Source organism: Pleurodeles waltl, chromosome 6 (genome assembly GCF_031143425.1).
Source record: "Pleurodeles waltl isolate 20211129_DDA chromosome 6, aPleWal1.hap1.20221129, whole genome shotgun sequence".
NCBI classification, from domain to species: Eukaryota; Metazoa; Chordata; class Amphibia; order Caudata; family Salamandridae; genus Pleurodeles; species Pleurodeles waltl.
This window is the reverse complement of record NC_090445.1, coordinates 1,277,874,833-1,277,892,940: the sequence shown is the minus strand read 5'-3', so window position 1 is coordinate 1,277,892,940 and position 18,108 is coordinate 1,277,874,833. Positions and strand designations below refer to the sequence as shown.

At 45.0% G+C, this 18,108-nt stretch overlaps 1 protein-coding gene across 9 annotated transcripts in view; it reads right to left on the bottom strand.

The window, feature by feature from the left end:
• CCSER2 (coiled-coil serine rich protein 2) overlaps nt 1-18,108 on the bottom strand; it is a 492,874-nt gene that overhangs the window by 104,734 nt on the left and 370,032 nt on the right. For 8 of the 9 annotated variants that reach the window (XM_069240582.1, XM_069240583.1, XM_069240584.1 and 5 more), the window contains one exon: nt 15,701-15,787. The exons of the other annotated variant lie outside the window; for it this stretch is intronic. In XM_069240582.1, the coding sequence (XP_069096683.1) occupies nt 15,701-15,787 (87 nt within the window). The remainder of the gene's footprint in view (nt 1-15,700; nt 15,788-18,108) is intronic. 9 annotated transcript variants of the gene reach the window in all.

Below are 18,108 nucleotides of genomic sequence, written 5' to 3'. Positions count from 1 at the left end.
AAGCAGTTGCTACCCCCACAGGCAACACACTGGCAGCAGGCACAGTAAGTAGCAGTGAGGGCCAGTCAACACACCTGAAGAGGAGTACCACGTCGCTGGAGCAGCATAGAGGTGACTGTGCTTTGCAGAAAGAAGTGCTGAGGGCCGGGGCTAATCAGAGCCTGAAGATCCCCTGCAGCAGAAGCAGACAAGCCTTGGTAGCTGCAAGAGTCATGGTGCACATGGATACTGTTATGCAAGGAGAGGCAAGGGCTTACAGTCTCCCAAGTTGGACAATGGGTAGGGAGGTCCACGGGGATCAGGCCATCCAGCTGTGATGCATGATCCACGCAGTTCCAAAGGAGAGCAGATCCACGTAGCTGGAAGTCGTTGCAGTTGCTTCCTGCAGATGCAGGGGAGTGACTCCTTCACTCCAAGGGAGATTCCTTCTTGCTTCTTGGTGCAGGCTCAAATCTCGTCGACCCCAGAGGATGCACAGCCGGGGAAATGTAGCCGTTGCTGGAAGGATTTGGAGAAACAAAGTTGCAAAGGAAAGTTCTAGCTGGAGCTGCAGCTTTGTCAGTTACTGAAGAGTCCAGTTACGGTTCCAGGGGCCAAAAGACAAAGTAAACTATGCAGAGGAGTCCTGGTGGAATCTTGCATGTCGAATCTGGGGACTCAACCTCATGGGAGTCCCCAAATAGCCCTAAAAGGAGGTTTGGTCACCTAGTGAGGTGACCTCCTATCAGGAGGACTCTGACGTCACCTGCCTGACCTGCTCCCAGGGGCCTCTGTACATATTGAGCTCTGGGCACCACCCCTGTGGTGGTGATGGACAGGGGAGTGGTCACTCCCCTTTCCTTTGTCCAGTTTCGCACCAGACTGGTGCAAACCAGTTCATGCAAGGAGGGCACCAAATGTGCTGTTCAAAGCAAACCGGTGGCTTGAGGAGTGAACCACTCCCAATCCTTGTAACACCTATTTCCAAGGGAGAGGGTGTTGCCTCCCTTTCCCACAGGAAATCCTTTGTCCTCTAAGGAGCCCCCAGAGTGCTTGAAATCAAACAACCAATACTGACCACAGTATTGGTATTGGGTATGATTCTGACATGTTTGATACCAAACATAACCAGGTTCGGAGTTACCATTGTGTAGCTGGACACAAGTAGTGATCTGTGTCCAGTACACCAGTAAAATGGCTTCCCCGCACTTCCGAAGTCCAGTGCAATGGAACTGGGGTTCGTAGGGGCACCTCTGCTCATGCAGGGGTGCCCTCAAACACAGGGACCTGCACCCTGCCCTCTGGGCTAGGAGTGCCTATCATAGGGGTGACTTACAGTGCCCTGATGCAGTTACTTGTGGAGAAAGGGTGCAATGGCAGGCCTGCAGACACATTTTGCATGGGCTCCAATGGGTGGCATAATACATGCTGCAACCCATGTGGAACCCCTGGTGCCCCAATGCCCTGGGTACGTATGTACCATATACTAGGGACTTATAAGAGGGCACCAGTATGCCAAATGTGGGGTGTGCAAAATCCAAGACAACCAAATTTAGAGGGAGAGAGCGCAATCACTGGGGTCCTGGTTTGCAGGATCCCAGTGAAAACAGTCTAAGCCTACTGACAGCAGGCAAAAAGTGTGGGCAACCATGCCAAAAAGAAGGTACTTTCCTACACTGTATTCACTGGAATTTTAGGTCCCACTGCAAATCCTCTATGTTACAAAGACCATGTGACGTAAGCAGGACGCAGGAGGCCAACAATTCCAGCAGCTTCAGCAACATCAGCACTGAGATCCAGAACGAGGCTGACACATTGGGATCATAGCCAGAATGTCCTGGACTCTCTGTTCCACAGCAAAGGTATCCATAACTGCTTCAATGAAAGGGAGAGTCTGTGAGGGGGTCAGGTATCACTTTGGCTCATTGATAGTGAGTCCAATGATGTTGGGAGGCTTGCTGTCATCCAGAGAAGGTTGGCTACTGCCTTGTGCGAGCTTGCTCTCAGGAGCCAGTAGTCAAAGTAGGGGAAGACTCGTACCCCGACCTCCGTACATGTGCTGCAACCTCTGCCATTATTTTTGTGCCCGAGGGGCATTCCAAAGGGGAGCAGTGCAAACTGAAAATACACTTGGCCATCATGAACGTCAAAGAGCGCATGTGGGCTTGCAGGACAGAGATGTGAAAATAAGCACTACAGAGTTTCAACACCACCATCCAGTCTCCAGGGTCCAGGACAGACAGAACCTGGGCTAATGTTATCATTTTGATGTTATCATTTTGAATTTGTCCTTCCGGAAGATGGGACAGACAGGGCAGAGCTCTAAAATGGTTCAATGGCCTCAGCCCTTCTTCAGCACAAGTAAGTAGCAGAGTAACACTAAACTCCTACTACTGAGGCCAGAACCCTCTATGGACCCTTTGGCCAAAAGGTACTTCACTTCCTGCCGTAAAACAGACAGCTAGTCCTTCGTCAGCCACGCTGAAGGCAGTGGAAGGTGCAGCAAGGTCGAAAGAAAAGGAAGGACATTTCCCCAGAGAAGGACCCACTTGTTCACTGTGATGGCCAGCCACCCCCTTTAACATGGTGGCTGCATGATGTCAGATGCACTAAAGCGGTTTTGAAATTGCAGCCACTGGAGGTAAGGGGGACTGAGTTACCCGTTGCCCCTTCATATCTCGATGTCACTGGGAACTGCGGCCACAAAACAGCTGAAAAGCCTGATGCAACAGAAGAGGAGTTTGGCCTGACAGACAAGAAAACCTCCACTACAGCCAGAAACAGGCCGAATTTGCTGGTGTAATTGCCTCGTGGAAGCAGATTAGCCCAAGCAATGCACTGAATAGCTGCTCTCTTTAAAATACTCCAAGGTTGAGTTTGTTTTATCTCAAAAAGGCGCGATATGTCAAAAGACAATTCCATTGAAGATGCCTAGAGGATACCAGAGAAGCTTGTGGATTCCATGTGGAGCCCATGACATTTTCCAATCAGTTGCGTCTACTCCTGAGCATATTACACATTTTACTACATGTCAACAGTCCTCAATTGCCTCAGTGAGAGATTCCTGAAGGTCATCTGAAACATCTGATAAAATCTGAGCAACCATGTCCCCAAAGGCATGGGAATAATGGCCAAGGAGAAAGCTGGCACTGACCGACTTAAGAGCAAGGCTCGTGGTGGCAAATATTATTTTGCCAAAACTCTGAATTCACTTGGATTCAACAAACTGGGGGGTGGCAGAGAAAACATTTGGATTGACCCTGGTGGTGGAAGCTTAGGCCACCAGACATTCCGGAATGGTATGTTGTGTTAGAAAGGCTGGGTCCCTAGGTGCAGGGTGATAGAACAGACAACCTGTCCACTGACTAGCAGTCACAAACAGAGTTTGGTCCAAGTGCTCAGAAGGGTGTCAATTAGGAGTCTAGTTAAAGGGTAACAATGGCTGAGTGGGAGCCCTACCAGGTTGTAATACTGTTGTTAGTACATTAGTTTTAACCTCCATGGCTAGCATTTGTAAGTCCTTCAGCTACCCGTTACATCATGACAGCGAAAGGAGTACTTTTCTTCGTACAAGGACCTGGCCAAGTATCAGGCAAAATGTCAAGCTCAGTGACATCTTGTAAGTCCTCGTGCTAGTTGTTGTCATCATACTGGGGAACAGAATCATTACCCTCCTCATAGTTCATCCAAGCCACATATATTATGTAAAGACTGGTCCCTACCATGTGTTAAGGGTGAAGTATTGTCAGAGGTATTAACAAGAGGCTGCATAACTGTCGGCGTGTGTAACTTCAATCAAATTTATGGCAGATTAACTTTAGGGTTGGATGCATTATAAGCTGTCCATCTGCCTACAACATTATTGGCATGGGAGGCCAAATGAGACCAGCGCAGTTCAAAGTGATAATTTGTGGGAAGTTCTTTGGTCAAAACAGGGAGAAGAGGATTTATGTATGAAAGCATGGAAAAAAAGAAATGTCAGCACAAACGGGTGGCACTTTCATGCAGCATCGCACGTCACTTTCAGAGTGAAACATTGGCATGGAGCCACACACCACCACCTATCAGAGAACAGCGGTACTGCTGAAAAGTTTCCAGATCCAGTTTGACTCCTGGGGGAGTATTCAGATGGTGAGGAATATACTGAACTTTCCCAATTTTAATATTCTATTACTGGGCAAAATTTGCAGACTGAGTATCTAAGGTTATCATTTTTCACAATACATGGTACATTCGACCATTATACTCCAAGTTGGGCTTTCACATTGGTTTTATTGATGCTTCATATTTTAGCAGAAACGTGTTAAGACACTTTCAGTATTTGCTACCGTCTGGAAATATATAAAGGGCTAAACTGCTATCCCTCCGATAACAAAATCCATCTCTCTCTAAAACAATGCAGACTTTCCAGCTTTCTCTCACACTCATTCCTCTGACAACGGGTGGAATCTCACTTTCCAATTGTAGGACAACTTTTTTATGGAAATCAATTTTGCTATTGCACTCAATTAGTAGCCCTATATAAAATCCAATAAATGATATATTTAAGTATACACAGATGCAGTAGTTCTGGGCAACAAAACTACAGTTTGTTCCTGTCCAAGATACAGAAGATAGAGTTACTTCACAGTAATCAGCAAATGGGAAGGACTGGGAAACTATTTGAGCTGTTAACCCTAAACTAACCAGATACACTACCTGTTTTGGGACAAGAAGGGCGGTGAAAATATCCATAGTGGTAGAATAGCTAATCTAAAGGACTCAATTAAGCTCAATCATGGAGGTAATATTTTTAGATTGAAGTGCATCATTACAAGATCATTTAGGATATTTGTTACAGTCCTAAAAGATTATACACATATGGCTACCAAGCTAATTCTGCATGTTTTCGGTGTGGGGAACATATGGCGGACACAATGCACATCTTTGTGCACTGTGGTGGTATACTGAGTTTTTAGGTTTCGGTATTTGAAGACATTTCTAGAGTAATACAATTGAGGGTATACCTGACCCCTGAGTAAGTAATACTTAGATGTTCAAGGAGGATACCCATCATATTTTCTGGGCTGGTACTCTTTATGACATTCTCCGTAAGACTTTGTATAGCCAGGGTATGGCTGAACCCCAGTTTCCCAACAGTTAGCCCTCGGTGAAATCAATTCTCTAAATTAAGTAGGCTGGAAATGTATATTATTAAAGTTAATGCTGGAACAAAATGCCTTAATATTGAGCGCTGATTATGGACTGAATGGCATGTATCAATAAATAATCTATTCTATGATAATTATTGTGGTTTTGGAGAGACTGTCATTGTGAAATGTCTTCTTTGTGTTTTTTTTTTTAATGTTTATTTCTTGATTTACACTGTATGGTATAGTATACCAACTGTATGATATTTTCTCTACCAAATAAAAAATGAAAAGAAAGAGCCACAGGGGAAAAAAAACAACTGATGGGGCCTCTTACAACAGGCATTTGTGAAGAATGTGCACATCCAACATGAATATATATATATATATATATATATATACACATACACACATATATATATATATATATATAATAATATGTACTTACAGTCATATATAATTATACCTAAATATATACCACACTTTGGACATGTAGAACTAATCAGGGCAGATTTACAAACTATATTTCTTCATTAAAATTATAAATGGTATTCCCTTGTGAAATTCAATGGATAAGAATTACTGGTCACAAAACCATGGTTCATTGGCTGCTTCCTAATTTCAGTGAACTGTGTGATCATAAGCAACTTAATTTACTTGACTGTGCCTCTTAGCATGCTCATCATATCAGACAGTGCCTTGAAATAATTTCAGGATGTGCAACTTTCTTTTATCTGGTTTGATACACTATAAAGATACTCAACCTAAAATAACAATACTGGTCATATTTATATGTGGGTGACATGGCAACTGATTTATCACTTCACTAATGGCATCACTGTTAGGATAGAAAAGTGAAACATTCCAAATTTTAAAGAAATGTCATGAATTTGTATTCATACTAGATATTATGTAAAGGGAGTCGGTGGCAACTGTAAGTACATGCATCAAATTGTTCAAGAACTCTTGGCTGTGGCTCAGATCTGCTTACCTGCTCATGCTGCTGGCCCGTCTCCCTCAACTGAAGCTGCACCACAGCAGGCCCGGGAAAGCAACAACAGTGTTTTCTTGTCTGCATTGTCCGCAGAGCAGGCCACCCAGCCTTCACAGTGCTGTTGTTTGCCAGCCTGGCCCAGAGTTGCAAGAAGAGGCAGGGCCTCTCGAGAATTGTGGGGCATTTTGGTGATGGATCCCTGCAGCAAAAGCTCACTGCTACTATGCGGGAAAAGGAGAGAGGGGAAATTTCTTTGGTGTAGATGTTGGTTGCTGGGCATGCACAGACCAACGCTGCAGAAGAAAGTTCTGATGTTGATCTGTTCACATCCATACCCTCTCAGCCACAGGTGAGGTGTAGCATATGATTCACACACAGTTTGATATTTCACAATTAAAACGTGGCCAGTGAAAAGTGGTGAGTCACAAAAACAGCCAGGATAACTGCAACTGGGGCATAGTCTTACCTGCCTCCTCACCCCGAAAGACGCCACTATCTGTGATAGGCTATTCTGAACAATACGGGGCCAGAAGTGTACCTCTGCCAGGTCCTTAGTCTCAATAATCAGATATGACTTAGTCAGAAAGGTAGCACTAGAATCAATTTACTGGGGCTGATTCTGGAGAATTTATTGACACAGCAACATGATGGGAGTAATGGGAGAGTACTGCAGGGATCTTCCACGCTTTTGAAAGATTAAGTCACCATCTATTCTCCCATGGAAACAGGTTCTTTCATCCTAAGCAAAGGCACATTGCCCGCAGGTATAGGTATCTCCATTTGATACTAGCCTGTTTGTTGATATAAATGCATAGCTATGTGATGCGATGTATACAGAGTGTGACTCTTCCTGCTGAGTCCTGCGGAGGGCAGGGACATTTGCTGTTAAACCAGAAGAAAGCTTTTACCTTTAAGGCGTAGGTATGCCTGAGAGCAACCTTTGAAAACCGTAGGATTCCAAAGAATGCAATGTGGCAGGCCACCCCCAGTTTGAGGACTCAATAATTACATCCGGTTCTGTACTGGTGCAACTGAACTAAGTGTAGTAGGTTGGCTTCTGATGTTTACTCACTGAAATGCTGCAAAACGATGCAATAGTGTTCTTTGATCCAGTGATAAGAGTGGCACGTGTAAGACTTTCAGATTGGATCTCTTCATTGGCATCACAATGAGGCAGACTCCCCTAAGCAGCTTCATCAAGAGGGTGTTTTCTGGTGGAGGAAAGGTTTTCCCAAGTTGTGTGGTATGAATAGTTTTTAATATTGCAAGCTCTGGGCTGAAATTATAGGTTTCTTCACACTCAAAGTGCCTTTGATTAAGCATGGTGATCAGAACCTGGAACAGAAGGAGCCTTAACTCCTGAGTTTACACTTAACCAGTCATCACTTTATAGAAAGAGGTTGATTGCCTTTCCTTTCAATTGAGGTGGTTTACGATGGACCAAAAAGAAACAAGGGAAAATACAAGGCTTTTAAATGACAGTGGATTCCCCCACTACAAACCTGAAGAAATGTGTTCTGTGGAGCTCAGATGGCAATATAATTTTTTTTTTTAAAAACACAGAAAACGGCAATAGGTCTCGCCTTAATAATGCGAGTCCTGAGATGTTTGCTTTGCCAGTTTTAACTGTGGTATACTGTTTACAAAAAGTAACAGGAACAAGAAAACACATATTTCAAAATACTGAAAGAAAAGCAAACATATCTTAGGGTATCATAACAATGTACATTTTACTTAATGGTTTCACATATTAAAAATTACAATTTGTTTGTTTTACTCACAGGAATCTCTGAACAGAATTTAAAAAATAAGAATAAGTGTCAGACCTGAGCCACCTAATTTAGTTCCCACATGATTCAGTTATTTGCTCCTCTGCAGTAACACATGAAGCAGATGTAAGGGTCTCCACGAGAAGTGTCATGCCAAGCACACCTCCTCTGACCCCATCTGAGTGTAGCAGATCCCCTAGTGCCATAAAAACCTGTGTGCCCCAAAGCTTGTAATTTCCCATGATTTGTGGAATGCTGGAGCTAAAACAAAAGCAACCTCTAAAATCAGCTTTTCAACCATACCCCACTCCAAAATAACACTGTTGCTGTGCTTTTACAGTAAGCTGGGAGGTGTGGGAGCAACACAGAGCAGGAGCACCAGCGTAATTGAGGGTCAAAGCAGCACATTAGGGAGAGCACTAGAAATTACATACCCTCCTTGGTTGCTTACTGAAAAAGAAAACAAGCATTGGCAAAACCAATAGGTCTTGCCTACACAAGAGCTACTGACGGAAGTTTGCCAATTACTTTTTGCCATGTAGTACAGCACTGTGGTGACTCGTCAACATGGCTAAAGCTACTGGCACAGACAAGAGTGGCGTTAATTAACAGAGTGGAGTGGCGTAGAGTGGAGAGTGCAGTGGCATGGGGTATTGTGGAGAGGCATAGTAGAGGGGCACAGACTATTGGTGCATGTGTAGAGTGGCACAGAATGGAGTGGAGTAGAGTGGAATGGAGTGGTTTAGAGTGAAGTGGAATCGCGTAGAGTGGAATGGCATGGAGTAGAGTGATGTAGAGTTAATGGAGTAGCTTAGGGTGGAGCGATGTGCAGTGGAGCAATGTAGAGTGGCAGAGAGGCGTCAGGTGGAGCAGCAGGGAGTGGAGTGGCATTGTGTCACAGAGGGGAATAGAGTGGAAAGGAATGAGATTGAAGTGGGGTAGAGTGGAGTGCCATAAAGTGGAGAAGAGTGGTGTGGAGTACAGTGGTGTGGCATCGAGTGGAGCAGTATAGAGTGGCATGGAGTGGGTAACAGAGGGGCATGGAGTATAGTGGAGAAGAATAAAGTAGGGTGGAGTAGAGTAGTAGACCAAAAATGTGTTTGAAAACAGAATGAAGAAAACAGCATGAGAACTGGAAACAGGGAAGTGTCCTGAAATATGAATGTGTACGGTAATAAGTAATCAAAAATTATACAAAAAAAGATGACCATAAAAGTTCAGCAGTAGAAGAAGTAGTAAATAAAACGAATGGAGAACTTAGCACAAGAACTGTAAAGAGAGGAAGTGAGTTGAAAAGTGTACAGTGATAACCATAACAGACATAAAACAAATGTATATAAAAAGTGCAGCAGTTCAAAACAAGTTACTTTCATTTGGCAATGCCTTATTTTGAAGAGACTATCTAGCTGCAGATTCCTTACTATAGAATATCCCCAGGCATCACACTGGAGTCAGAAGATTTTCAAGCAGTACCCCTGCATGCTGGTCGGTAGCATTCTACGGCTCCATGTGGGCGTCGTCCAAGTGGCACTAATATAGGTGCCACCTTGGCGCAATCACATCAGTAACTTTTGCGACTTTCCATGCTAGGAGCGTAGAGCCTTGATGAGCACTGACCACTGGAATGCCAAGCCTAGGCGTCCTCTACACCATAAACTGTTTGCTGAGCAGCGAGGATGGGTGGGTCGGTAAGGAATCTGCGACCACATATAGAGTAAGGTGTTACCAAAGGTAAGTAGTTTGTTCATCTGGTAGAGACTTCTGGCCCAGGATGCCTTACCCTAGAGAAGATACCTATGGAATACATCCATGGGGTGGGACTGTGAAGCCAATTAAATCAGGACTAAATGGACAAGGTGCCCGTCACAGGGGACCTGACTGCTCATGCAGTAGTGCTTGGTGAACATGTGCAGTGAGGCCCACATTGCTGCCTGACAGATGTCCAGGACTGGGACAACAAGCACTAACACAGAGGTTGCAGCTTTGCTCTGGTGAAGTGAGCTTGCAAGCCCTCAAGAAGGCACTTCTTGACCAATGAGTAGAAGATCTTAATGCATAGAATAATCTATTGTGAGATGGCCCTTTTCTGCACTGCCTTCCCTTTTTTTTTTGTTGCTCCTACATAGCTCACAAACAGTTGATCATCCACCCAGAATTCTTTTGTGTGGTCAAGGTAGAACAACAGTGCTCTTTTTGGGTCTAGATGGTGGAGCCCCTTCAGAGCGATGAGGCAGAGCAAAGAAGGTAGACAGGGTGATGTTCTGACTTACAAGGAAGGATAGTCACAATCTTCAAAAGGAAAGAGGCATGTGTCCAGAAAATCAGCGTGTCCAGATAGAAGATGGTATAAGGAGAGTAAGCAGAGTGCCTGCAATTCGCTGACCAATCTGTTATGGCCACTAAAAAATAATATTTATTGCCAGGAGGCTAGGAGGGTAATTTGGTAGAAGCTTGAACGGTGCACACAAGAAAGGTGAGGACCAGCTTGAAGTCCCACTGAGGCATAATTAAACATATGTGCAGGCCTTTAAGGAACCTAGCCATGACAGGTGACTTAAAGACAGAAGGTTGGCCCGGTAACCGCAAAACTGCTGAGATGGCAGAGAGATGACCCTTAACTGTACCCAGTTAAGCCATGCAGGGCCAAAGACAATGTAAACAATAGAACCTCAAAAAAAGAGCAGAAAGGGGGTCAAAGTCATAGGAAGCACACCATGACACAAACTTGTCCCAGCAGTAGACATATACCGACCTGGTGGAGGGATGCCTGGCTGCCAGAGCAACATTACAGACTTCAGGAGAAAAGTCTAAAGCTGCTAACTGTTGGTGCTCAATCGTCATGCATGAAGGTGGAGGGTGCGCAGGGTCAAGTGCAGAGCCCTCCTTGTTGCTCCATCAGAAGAGCCTCTCAAAGGGGCAGCCTGACTGAAGGACTGATAGTCATGCTCAGGATACCAGACTCTCTGTGCCCAATCCAGAGCCTCAGGAATGACTTGGGCCCAACTGTTCCTGATCTTCTTGCAAAACTTTGGGCAGGAGCTGTTTTGGAGGAAAAGCATACAGAATGCTGGTGCTCCACTTGAGATGAAAAGCATCTCAGAGCAAGAGTTATCATGGAAACTCCAGCGCAGAAAACGGCTTACATTGTGCGTTCTCAGTAGTGGTAAACAGATCAACCAAGGCTGTCCTCACTGCTGAAAGAGACCTTGCACCACCTCCAGATGGAGATGCCATTCGTGATTCGCTAGACTGAGTTCATCCAATGTGGCTTTCAGAAAGCCCACCAGGTGTTTGCCCACCAGGGAAATGCCTTGACATTCCAGTTGTGTCCAGAGATGCAAGGACCTCTTTACAAAGGGTCCACAACCCCACCCCACCTTGTTTGTTACAATAACACATGGTTGTTTTGTCTGTGAACACCTGCACCAATCTTCCCTTGATCCAAGAAAAACAATGCCTCAATGCCAAGCGAATTGCCCGGTGCTCCAACAAGACGATATGGAGACTGAACTCTGTCAGATGCCAGAGTCCTCTGATTGCCTCCACAGCCCAAGAGTGAAGCATCTGTCATTACAGTCAGCTACGACTGGGGACGGAAGATGGGTCTGCCACTGACCCAACCGCCGTTTGTTAAACACCACTGTAGACCTTTTGCAGTTCCCTCCGAGATCTGGCTTCCACTGATGATGTGCCCACTGGGACATCAGTCCCCACTACAGAACCCGCATATAGTAATAGTTGCAAATAAACAGCAGGATGCAGGAGGACATGAGCCTCAGAGTCAGTCTCACCAAACTCTAGGATAGAGGCTAAAACATCGGCACCATAGCCTGAATATCCTGGACTAGCCGCTTAAGGAGACAGGCCCAAAACTGCACTGTGTTCAGAACTGCTCTGATGAAAGGAAGTACCTGAGAGGAAGTCACGTGAGACTTTGACATGTTGATAGAGAACCCCAGCAAGTGCAGGAGGTTTGCCTTATGCACGAAGGTTGGAGATGACTGCTTGTGGGGAATCCTCCTTCAACATCCAATCATCGAGGTACAGGAGGCCTGGAACCCCTGACATCTGCAGATGAGCTGCAGCCATCACTTTTGTGAACACCCAAGGGGCACTGGTAAGGCCAAAAGAGAACTTGGCAAACAGAGTGCTTTTAGCCCACTGTGAACCACAAGTTTCATCTGTGGGCATGCAACATGGGGATGCGGAAATATGGGTCCTCCAAGTCCAATACTATCACTCAGCTCCCAGGGCTTGGGCACAAAAAACTTCAGGGAACATGAGCATTTTGAACGTCCATTTTCAAAAAGAGGTTGAGAAGGTGCAAGTCTAGAACAGGACAAAATCCCCAGTCCTCCTTTGGCATCATAAAGTAGTGGGAATAACAACCATGACCTACTTCTGATGCAGGAATCCTCTCTACAGCTTTCTTGGCTAAGGAATCATGCACTTCATGATGGAGCAAGAAGAGATGGCCCTAAGTCAGCCAATCATAAATGGGTGGCATTGGTGGTGGGGTAGCGCTGCTTGTCACTCATGACGGTATCTAGGCACTGAAATGCTAGAAACGGAGGCTTGGACCAACAAGCTCGGTGGGGTGCAGGTCAAGTACACTGGAGTCCTCCAAGAGTGGGGCGTTGGGGGTGGACAGTCATGTAATGCACAGGAGCCTCTGAGCAGGTCTTGGACTATTGCCCTGAGAAGGATGTTTGTAAGAGTATCATTGAAGTGGAGTAGGGATTCAGAAGGGAAGACTCCTGGCTGAGGCACCTCTGTCAAGACCTTCGTCTCACACTGCCACTGTGGGCAACTGAAGGTCCACAACCTCAGCCACCTTACAAACCACCACTGCAAAAGAGAGTGCCTCCTCTGTAGCCAGGGTCGGAGGTGAGACCAGGCCAGTGTAAGGTGATGTCTCTAAACCACTGGCATATGCCACTTCCTCGTACCATTTGTCCTGATCGTCATCTGGGAGCTGGTAACCATAAGGGTCAACACACCCCACCCATTTGTCTCCCTATCCAGGCCTATCCAACAAATAAGGCAGTGGCTCCGCTCTGGGAAGCATGGGCCTGGTCGGTGGCGGAGTTGGAGTCAGACGATGCCTGTTCGGCTCCGTGTCAGAGAAGGGCACAACGATGTAAGTAGCCCCACCTAAGGGCGTTGGCATGGAGTGGGAGCTGAGGAAGGTCTTGGTCTTGCTGGCGTCTCCGTTCCAGATCCGGCAAAGGATCCATTGGGTTCGAATAGAGCCAAGGCCAAGCCTGTTGGTTTGGGTCCTATAGGGACCCTGCCTGCACCCGTGGGGCGAAAAGTCACTCCAGAGAGGCTGGGCTGGGGTGCATGGCTTCACAGAACTATTTCAGTTGGGCCTTGGTCACTCCGGCTCAAGGAAAACTGAAGTGCAAAGTAGACCCGGGTTTTGGTTCCACCAACTCACAGGGCCTGGAGTGCCAATGCTCCTGCGTCTAGGTGGAAGACTTCGACCGGCACAGCAAAATCAAAGAAGGCTTCAAATTCTTTGCCTTGTTGTGCTTGTGGGACTTACCTGATGATTTGGAGGGTGATGATGACCGTAAGGATTGGCTTCGCGAACAGTCATAGGACATTCAGCTCAATTGGGACCGAAGCATTGCGGAGTTGACTAACGACAGTTGGAGAGGAAGGCAAGACTGTCCTCACAAAACTTGGAGTTGTGGTCCTGCTCCAAGCACCACACACACTCCAATTTGGTGTCTGTAACAGATATTTGCCTGTGACAGGCCCCACATGGGGGAAACTAGCCAGTTTCTTTGGCGACTACATCACACCAGAAAATAATTCTCATTACAAAAAAGCCAGTCAAAAAGGGACTGAGGGGTAGCACTGACCCAAACAGAGCTATCTGGCACAGAATGGAAAGAACGGACGTCAGTAGGCCGAGGTGGCACCTAAATATGTACTGTGTATGTCACTTTTGGCGCAAACACAGACTCAAAATGAAACCACCTACCGGCAGGCAGGGGTACTGCAAAAAAATCTTCTACATCCAGTCAGACACCGGGGGATATTCTAAGGTAAGAAATCTGCAGCTAGAAGTCTCTAAGAGATAGAAATAGCACCCAAATCATAGCATAAGCAGCGGATGAACACTAATTAAGATTAACCAATCTATGCTTGGTCCATGCTCCACACAAAGAAAAGGAAGTTATGCCTGGCACGGGCTGGCCAATTAGGAAGCAACTAAGTAGAGTGACAATGATGCCAATGAATTGTAAGCCATGGGCATGCTCTAAGCCCTTTACAGTAAACAATACCCATCCTAGCAGACAACATATACGATGGTGACAGTCAAGACCTAAAAAGCAGTTCCACAAATCAAATGTGTTCAGTGGAAGGATACAAATTATCCAATCAAAAGGATCGTAAAGAAGCTATGCTTCAGAAGATGGACAAACACAAGAAGAGGAAGGAAAGCCATTGAATCAGCAGCAACCAAGAGAGTGACAATTAAGTCAACCGACATAGGCAATGGGCAGACTTTTATACACACTGTAAGCTCAAAATAGTTCTTAAGCAAATAGACAGCTTGCACTGTCTAGTAGGCTTGACCTAAAAAGGAGTAATGTAGGAGTACTTGAAATACCTTGCTGTAAAGAATTCAGGATCTGAGTAACCAACAGTCAAATGTGAGAAAACAACTTAATTTGAGCTCAGTGAGTAAAGTGCTCACTGTTGAAATGCTCGAGTGAGCACTTCAGGTTGCAAGCTCACATCTCTGAAAGACCGATTCAGCCTTTAACCTTTTGAGGCAGATATAATAAGTTTCAAATTTTATTCAGTAACAGTTTATATAAAAATGCTCTGTAAAGAGCTTTGGATAGAAATTGTTATACAGGTAACTTTATTACTATCATTATTATTATGGAATAAAGGCTAGTATGCTGCACTAATATTTAATATCCTCTACAGTGAATCACGTAGTAACCTCAACCAACCTCAAGTAGTGGGATTAGGTATACTGCTGACAGGCCCAACAAAGTCTATTTCTAGTCTCCTTGATGAGAAAATACAGGAACTTAAGAGCCTGAGGAGTAGGCTAGGCATTAAAAATGTTGGAAGGCAAAATCCTTGGCCCAACACCAAAGAAATCAACACATCTTCTTTCACTTACATCATGTCCATTGGGAGAAAATTGTGCCTTCTTCTCGCATTAGTTGCCAACTCACAGTTTGAAGGGTGGTTTTACATTTACTCTATAGAGTTAACTGCAGGCCCTAGGTGAAGGACTGCAGGATTGATGAAGGTGAGGTCTCCAGGCACAGTGCTTGGGTAGGCAATTTTGAGTAAGCTAAAAATTGCAATGTTGTGGATGGAGCTTGCCTTGTAGCATAGAAAGGATTTTTTTTAGAAGCATAGTAAAGAGTGTGAAGTGAGGGTTTGCAAGTGCAAACTGGGAACATCTGCCATACAATGATTGTGCAAGCTAAATATCTTCTATTCTGGTGTTACTGATGTATTGAGGAACACCTACTATAGTGGACCATGCAAATTGGGAACACTACAATATCACTATTTGGATTGTACTAATCTGGAATTTGTGTGAGTAAAAAAAATGCTCTATAAAAAGATTGTACAGAGTTAAACATCTAATGTTTGTTAGCACAGGAAAATATGCTATTCTTGTAGCCTGTGATACTTGAACCGTGCATATAGAAAACATTTGCTAAAATGTCACTTTAAGAACAGGGAACAAATGTTTGAAAATATCTTTAGCACTGGGATTGTTCACCAACCTAAAAAAATGTCTGTGGAATACTTCCTTTTGACAACAATAAGGTCGTACTTACAAGCTGGTTCTCTAATTGCCTGATTCTGTCATCTTTTATCTTCGCTTCGGCTTTAAGCTGTCTAATCTCATTGAGCAGATCATCAGCCTGAGGTAAAAACAACACAAAATAGGCAGTGTGTAGTAGAGACCTATACCAAGAGATTGCAGTACACACAGATTAATTATCACAAACAGCCAGGAAATGTGGAATCAAACAAATGCTTTCATTTCCCACAACCAAAACCTACATCAAATATCAAGGATCATCACTGAAACAAGCATTTGGGTGACAATATCACTAAACATTTGTTTTTTGGGGGAAGGGGGTGGTTTAAGAGATGCTAGAATTAAAGGACAGAAATTCCAGTTAAAAGTTGAGGGGTCCAATTCAGAACATTTTTTCTTTTTACTGAGCTATCGCAAAGGCACTTGGTAGATGGGTGTCAATAAAAGGCACTTGTTTCCTTCTGTCTGTGCAGAGGCCTGGCCTCCTCGATCAAAGGTGGCTCATCCCTCATTCACAGACCTCTACTTTTCGGCAGTGCCGCCCCCCCCAGCAACAGTCTTCATCCTCATCACCTGAAGAATGATGCAAGAGAAAACTGAGCACAGAAGTCGTGATAACATAGCACACACAGGAGTCAATCCTAAACCCTAGTTTGTTTGATTTCCATTGTGAAAATTCAAAACAATGTATGTTTAAACCATATACAAGGGTCATAATTAAGCACATCTCCAGGAAATCACTAAGATAAACCATTACTGTTAATTGAGAGATTTCAACATCCTCTAAAAAGTAATTCTTCAATTGGCTGCAACCAAGGGGTTTGTCCTCATATGTGTTTACACAGGGGCCTGTTGGTCCAGAGTCAGAAAAGCTGTCACCAAATGTGTTTTCCTGTAGTGATGTATTAATAAAGGGGCTCATAGTGGACACACATTCTGCACTACTGGTATCTAATTTGAAATAATCAAACTTTGTCTATGGGACAGTGTTGTTCAACATGTTTTTAAGAAATGTTGAAGTCCCTCACAGGGGCATACTGATTGCAACTTGTTGCTAAGACAAAAAGACAAAAGTGGTTCATGTATTTTACTATAGCATGGATAATTTTCATTAAAATACAGTCTGGAAAGCTTTTTTTATTCTAAGTGTAAAGTTCAGGCTGAGCACTACTTGTCATCTTCTTCAACTGATAACTGACACAATGGTAGGGGATTTTGTTTTTTATATTTGGAAAACCTTACTTACATTGAAACCATCTGTTTGTAGCGTGCAGCTTGGAGTTTGCATGACAGAATTGTTGTCACAACCCGTTGCGAGACGTGGAGAAGTGAGGAGTGAGCAAAGAGCCCTGTCACTGCCGTCCCAGTTGCAGTCATAGTTTGGAGGTCAGCAGAGCGCACGCAGAGTTCGGAAAGCCCTTGCCTTATACCGCACAGGAGTAACCGCTAGCAGCTGGGGAGACAGCAGTAACTCAAGGCCTGAGAAGCAGGAGCAGCAGAGTAAGAGTGCGGTGAGAGAGGCAGAGTGGGTAGGCAGGGAGAGTTGGAAGGCAAGGCTCAGAGCTGCGGACTCTGCTGGAGAGTGGCGGAAGCAGCCAGCAGCAGACCAGGGCAGCTTGCTCCCACCAACCATACCTCCCCTCTGACCATTTCATTGAACTCCCTCGACTGGCCATCTTTTTGACTTCCTAGACCTCTGTTCCCGGCTCCTACAGTAGCACCTGCCCTATTTCTGCTCCTGCACCTGCCGTCACCCCCCAGCTAGCATCAGCTCAGCATTTGCACCGGTGTGGTGCACACAGGTTACAGCACTCTGCGCTGTCACACACTACCGGACACCACCTGACCTAGGCATTATTTGTTTGGTTTGGGCAACCATTATTGATGCCTGTATCAGAAAGTTCCTGAAGATCCTTAAGATCCTCAAGGGTTAAGAGCCACTGCGCAAACCCTTTCTCCTCAAACCCTCCCGCCTCAAGTTTCTAAGGACCACTAAGCAGAGTGGTGTTCGTGCCCCCCTAGGCCACAGGATTTGCAGGATGCACTAGGGGGTGTGACGGCGCTGACTAGGCACATATTGGAGCAGTGTGCAGTAACGTCCACAAGATAGAAAGACTACTATTACTATAAAGACTACTACCAACAACGTTTAATTGGTAGGCAAAATTGGAAAAGCTTCAGAAAATTGCAGAAGCATCAGCAGCCGTTACTCCACCTATGTCAAACTTAGTTGTCTCATTATCAACAGTATGGAGCATGTAAACCTCCACTTGATAACTAAGGTCCACTGCAAGTGCATATTGCCTGAGCATTGACTGAACTCTCAGCGGTGTTAAAGATTCATGGCATAAGCTGTGGTGCTTGTTGGCATCCCCAAAGCAACTAAGGCGTCCAAGGCCATTATTCAGGCAACACAAAACA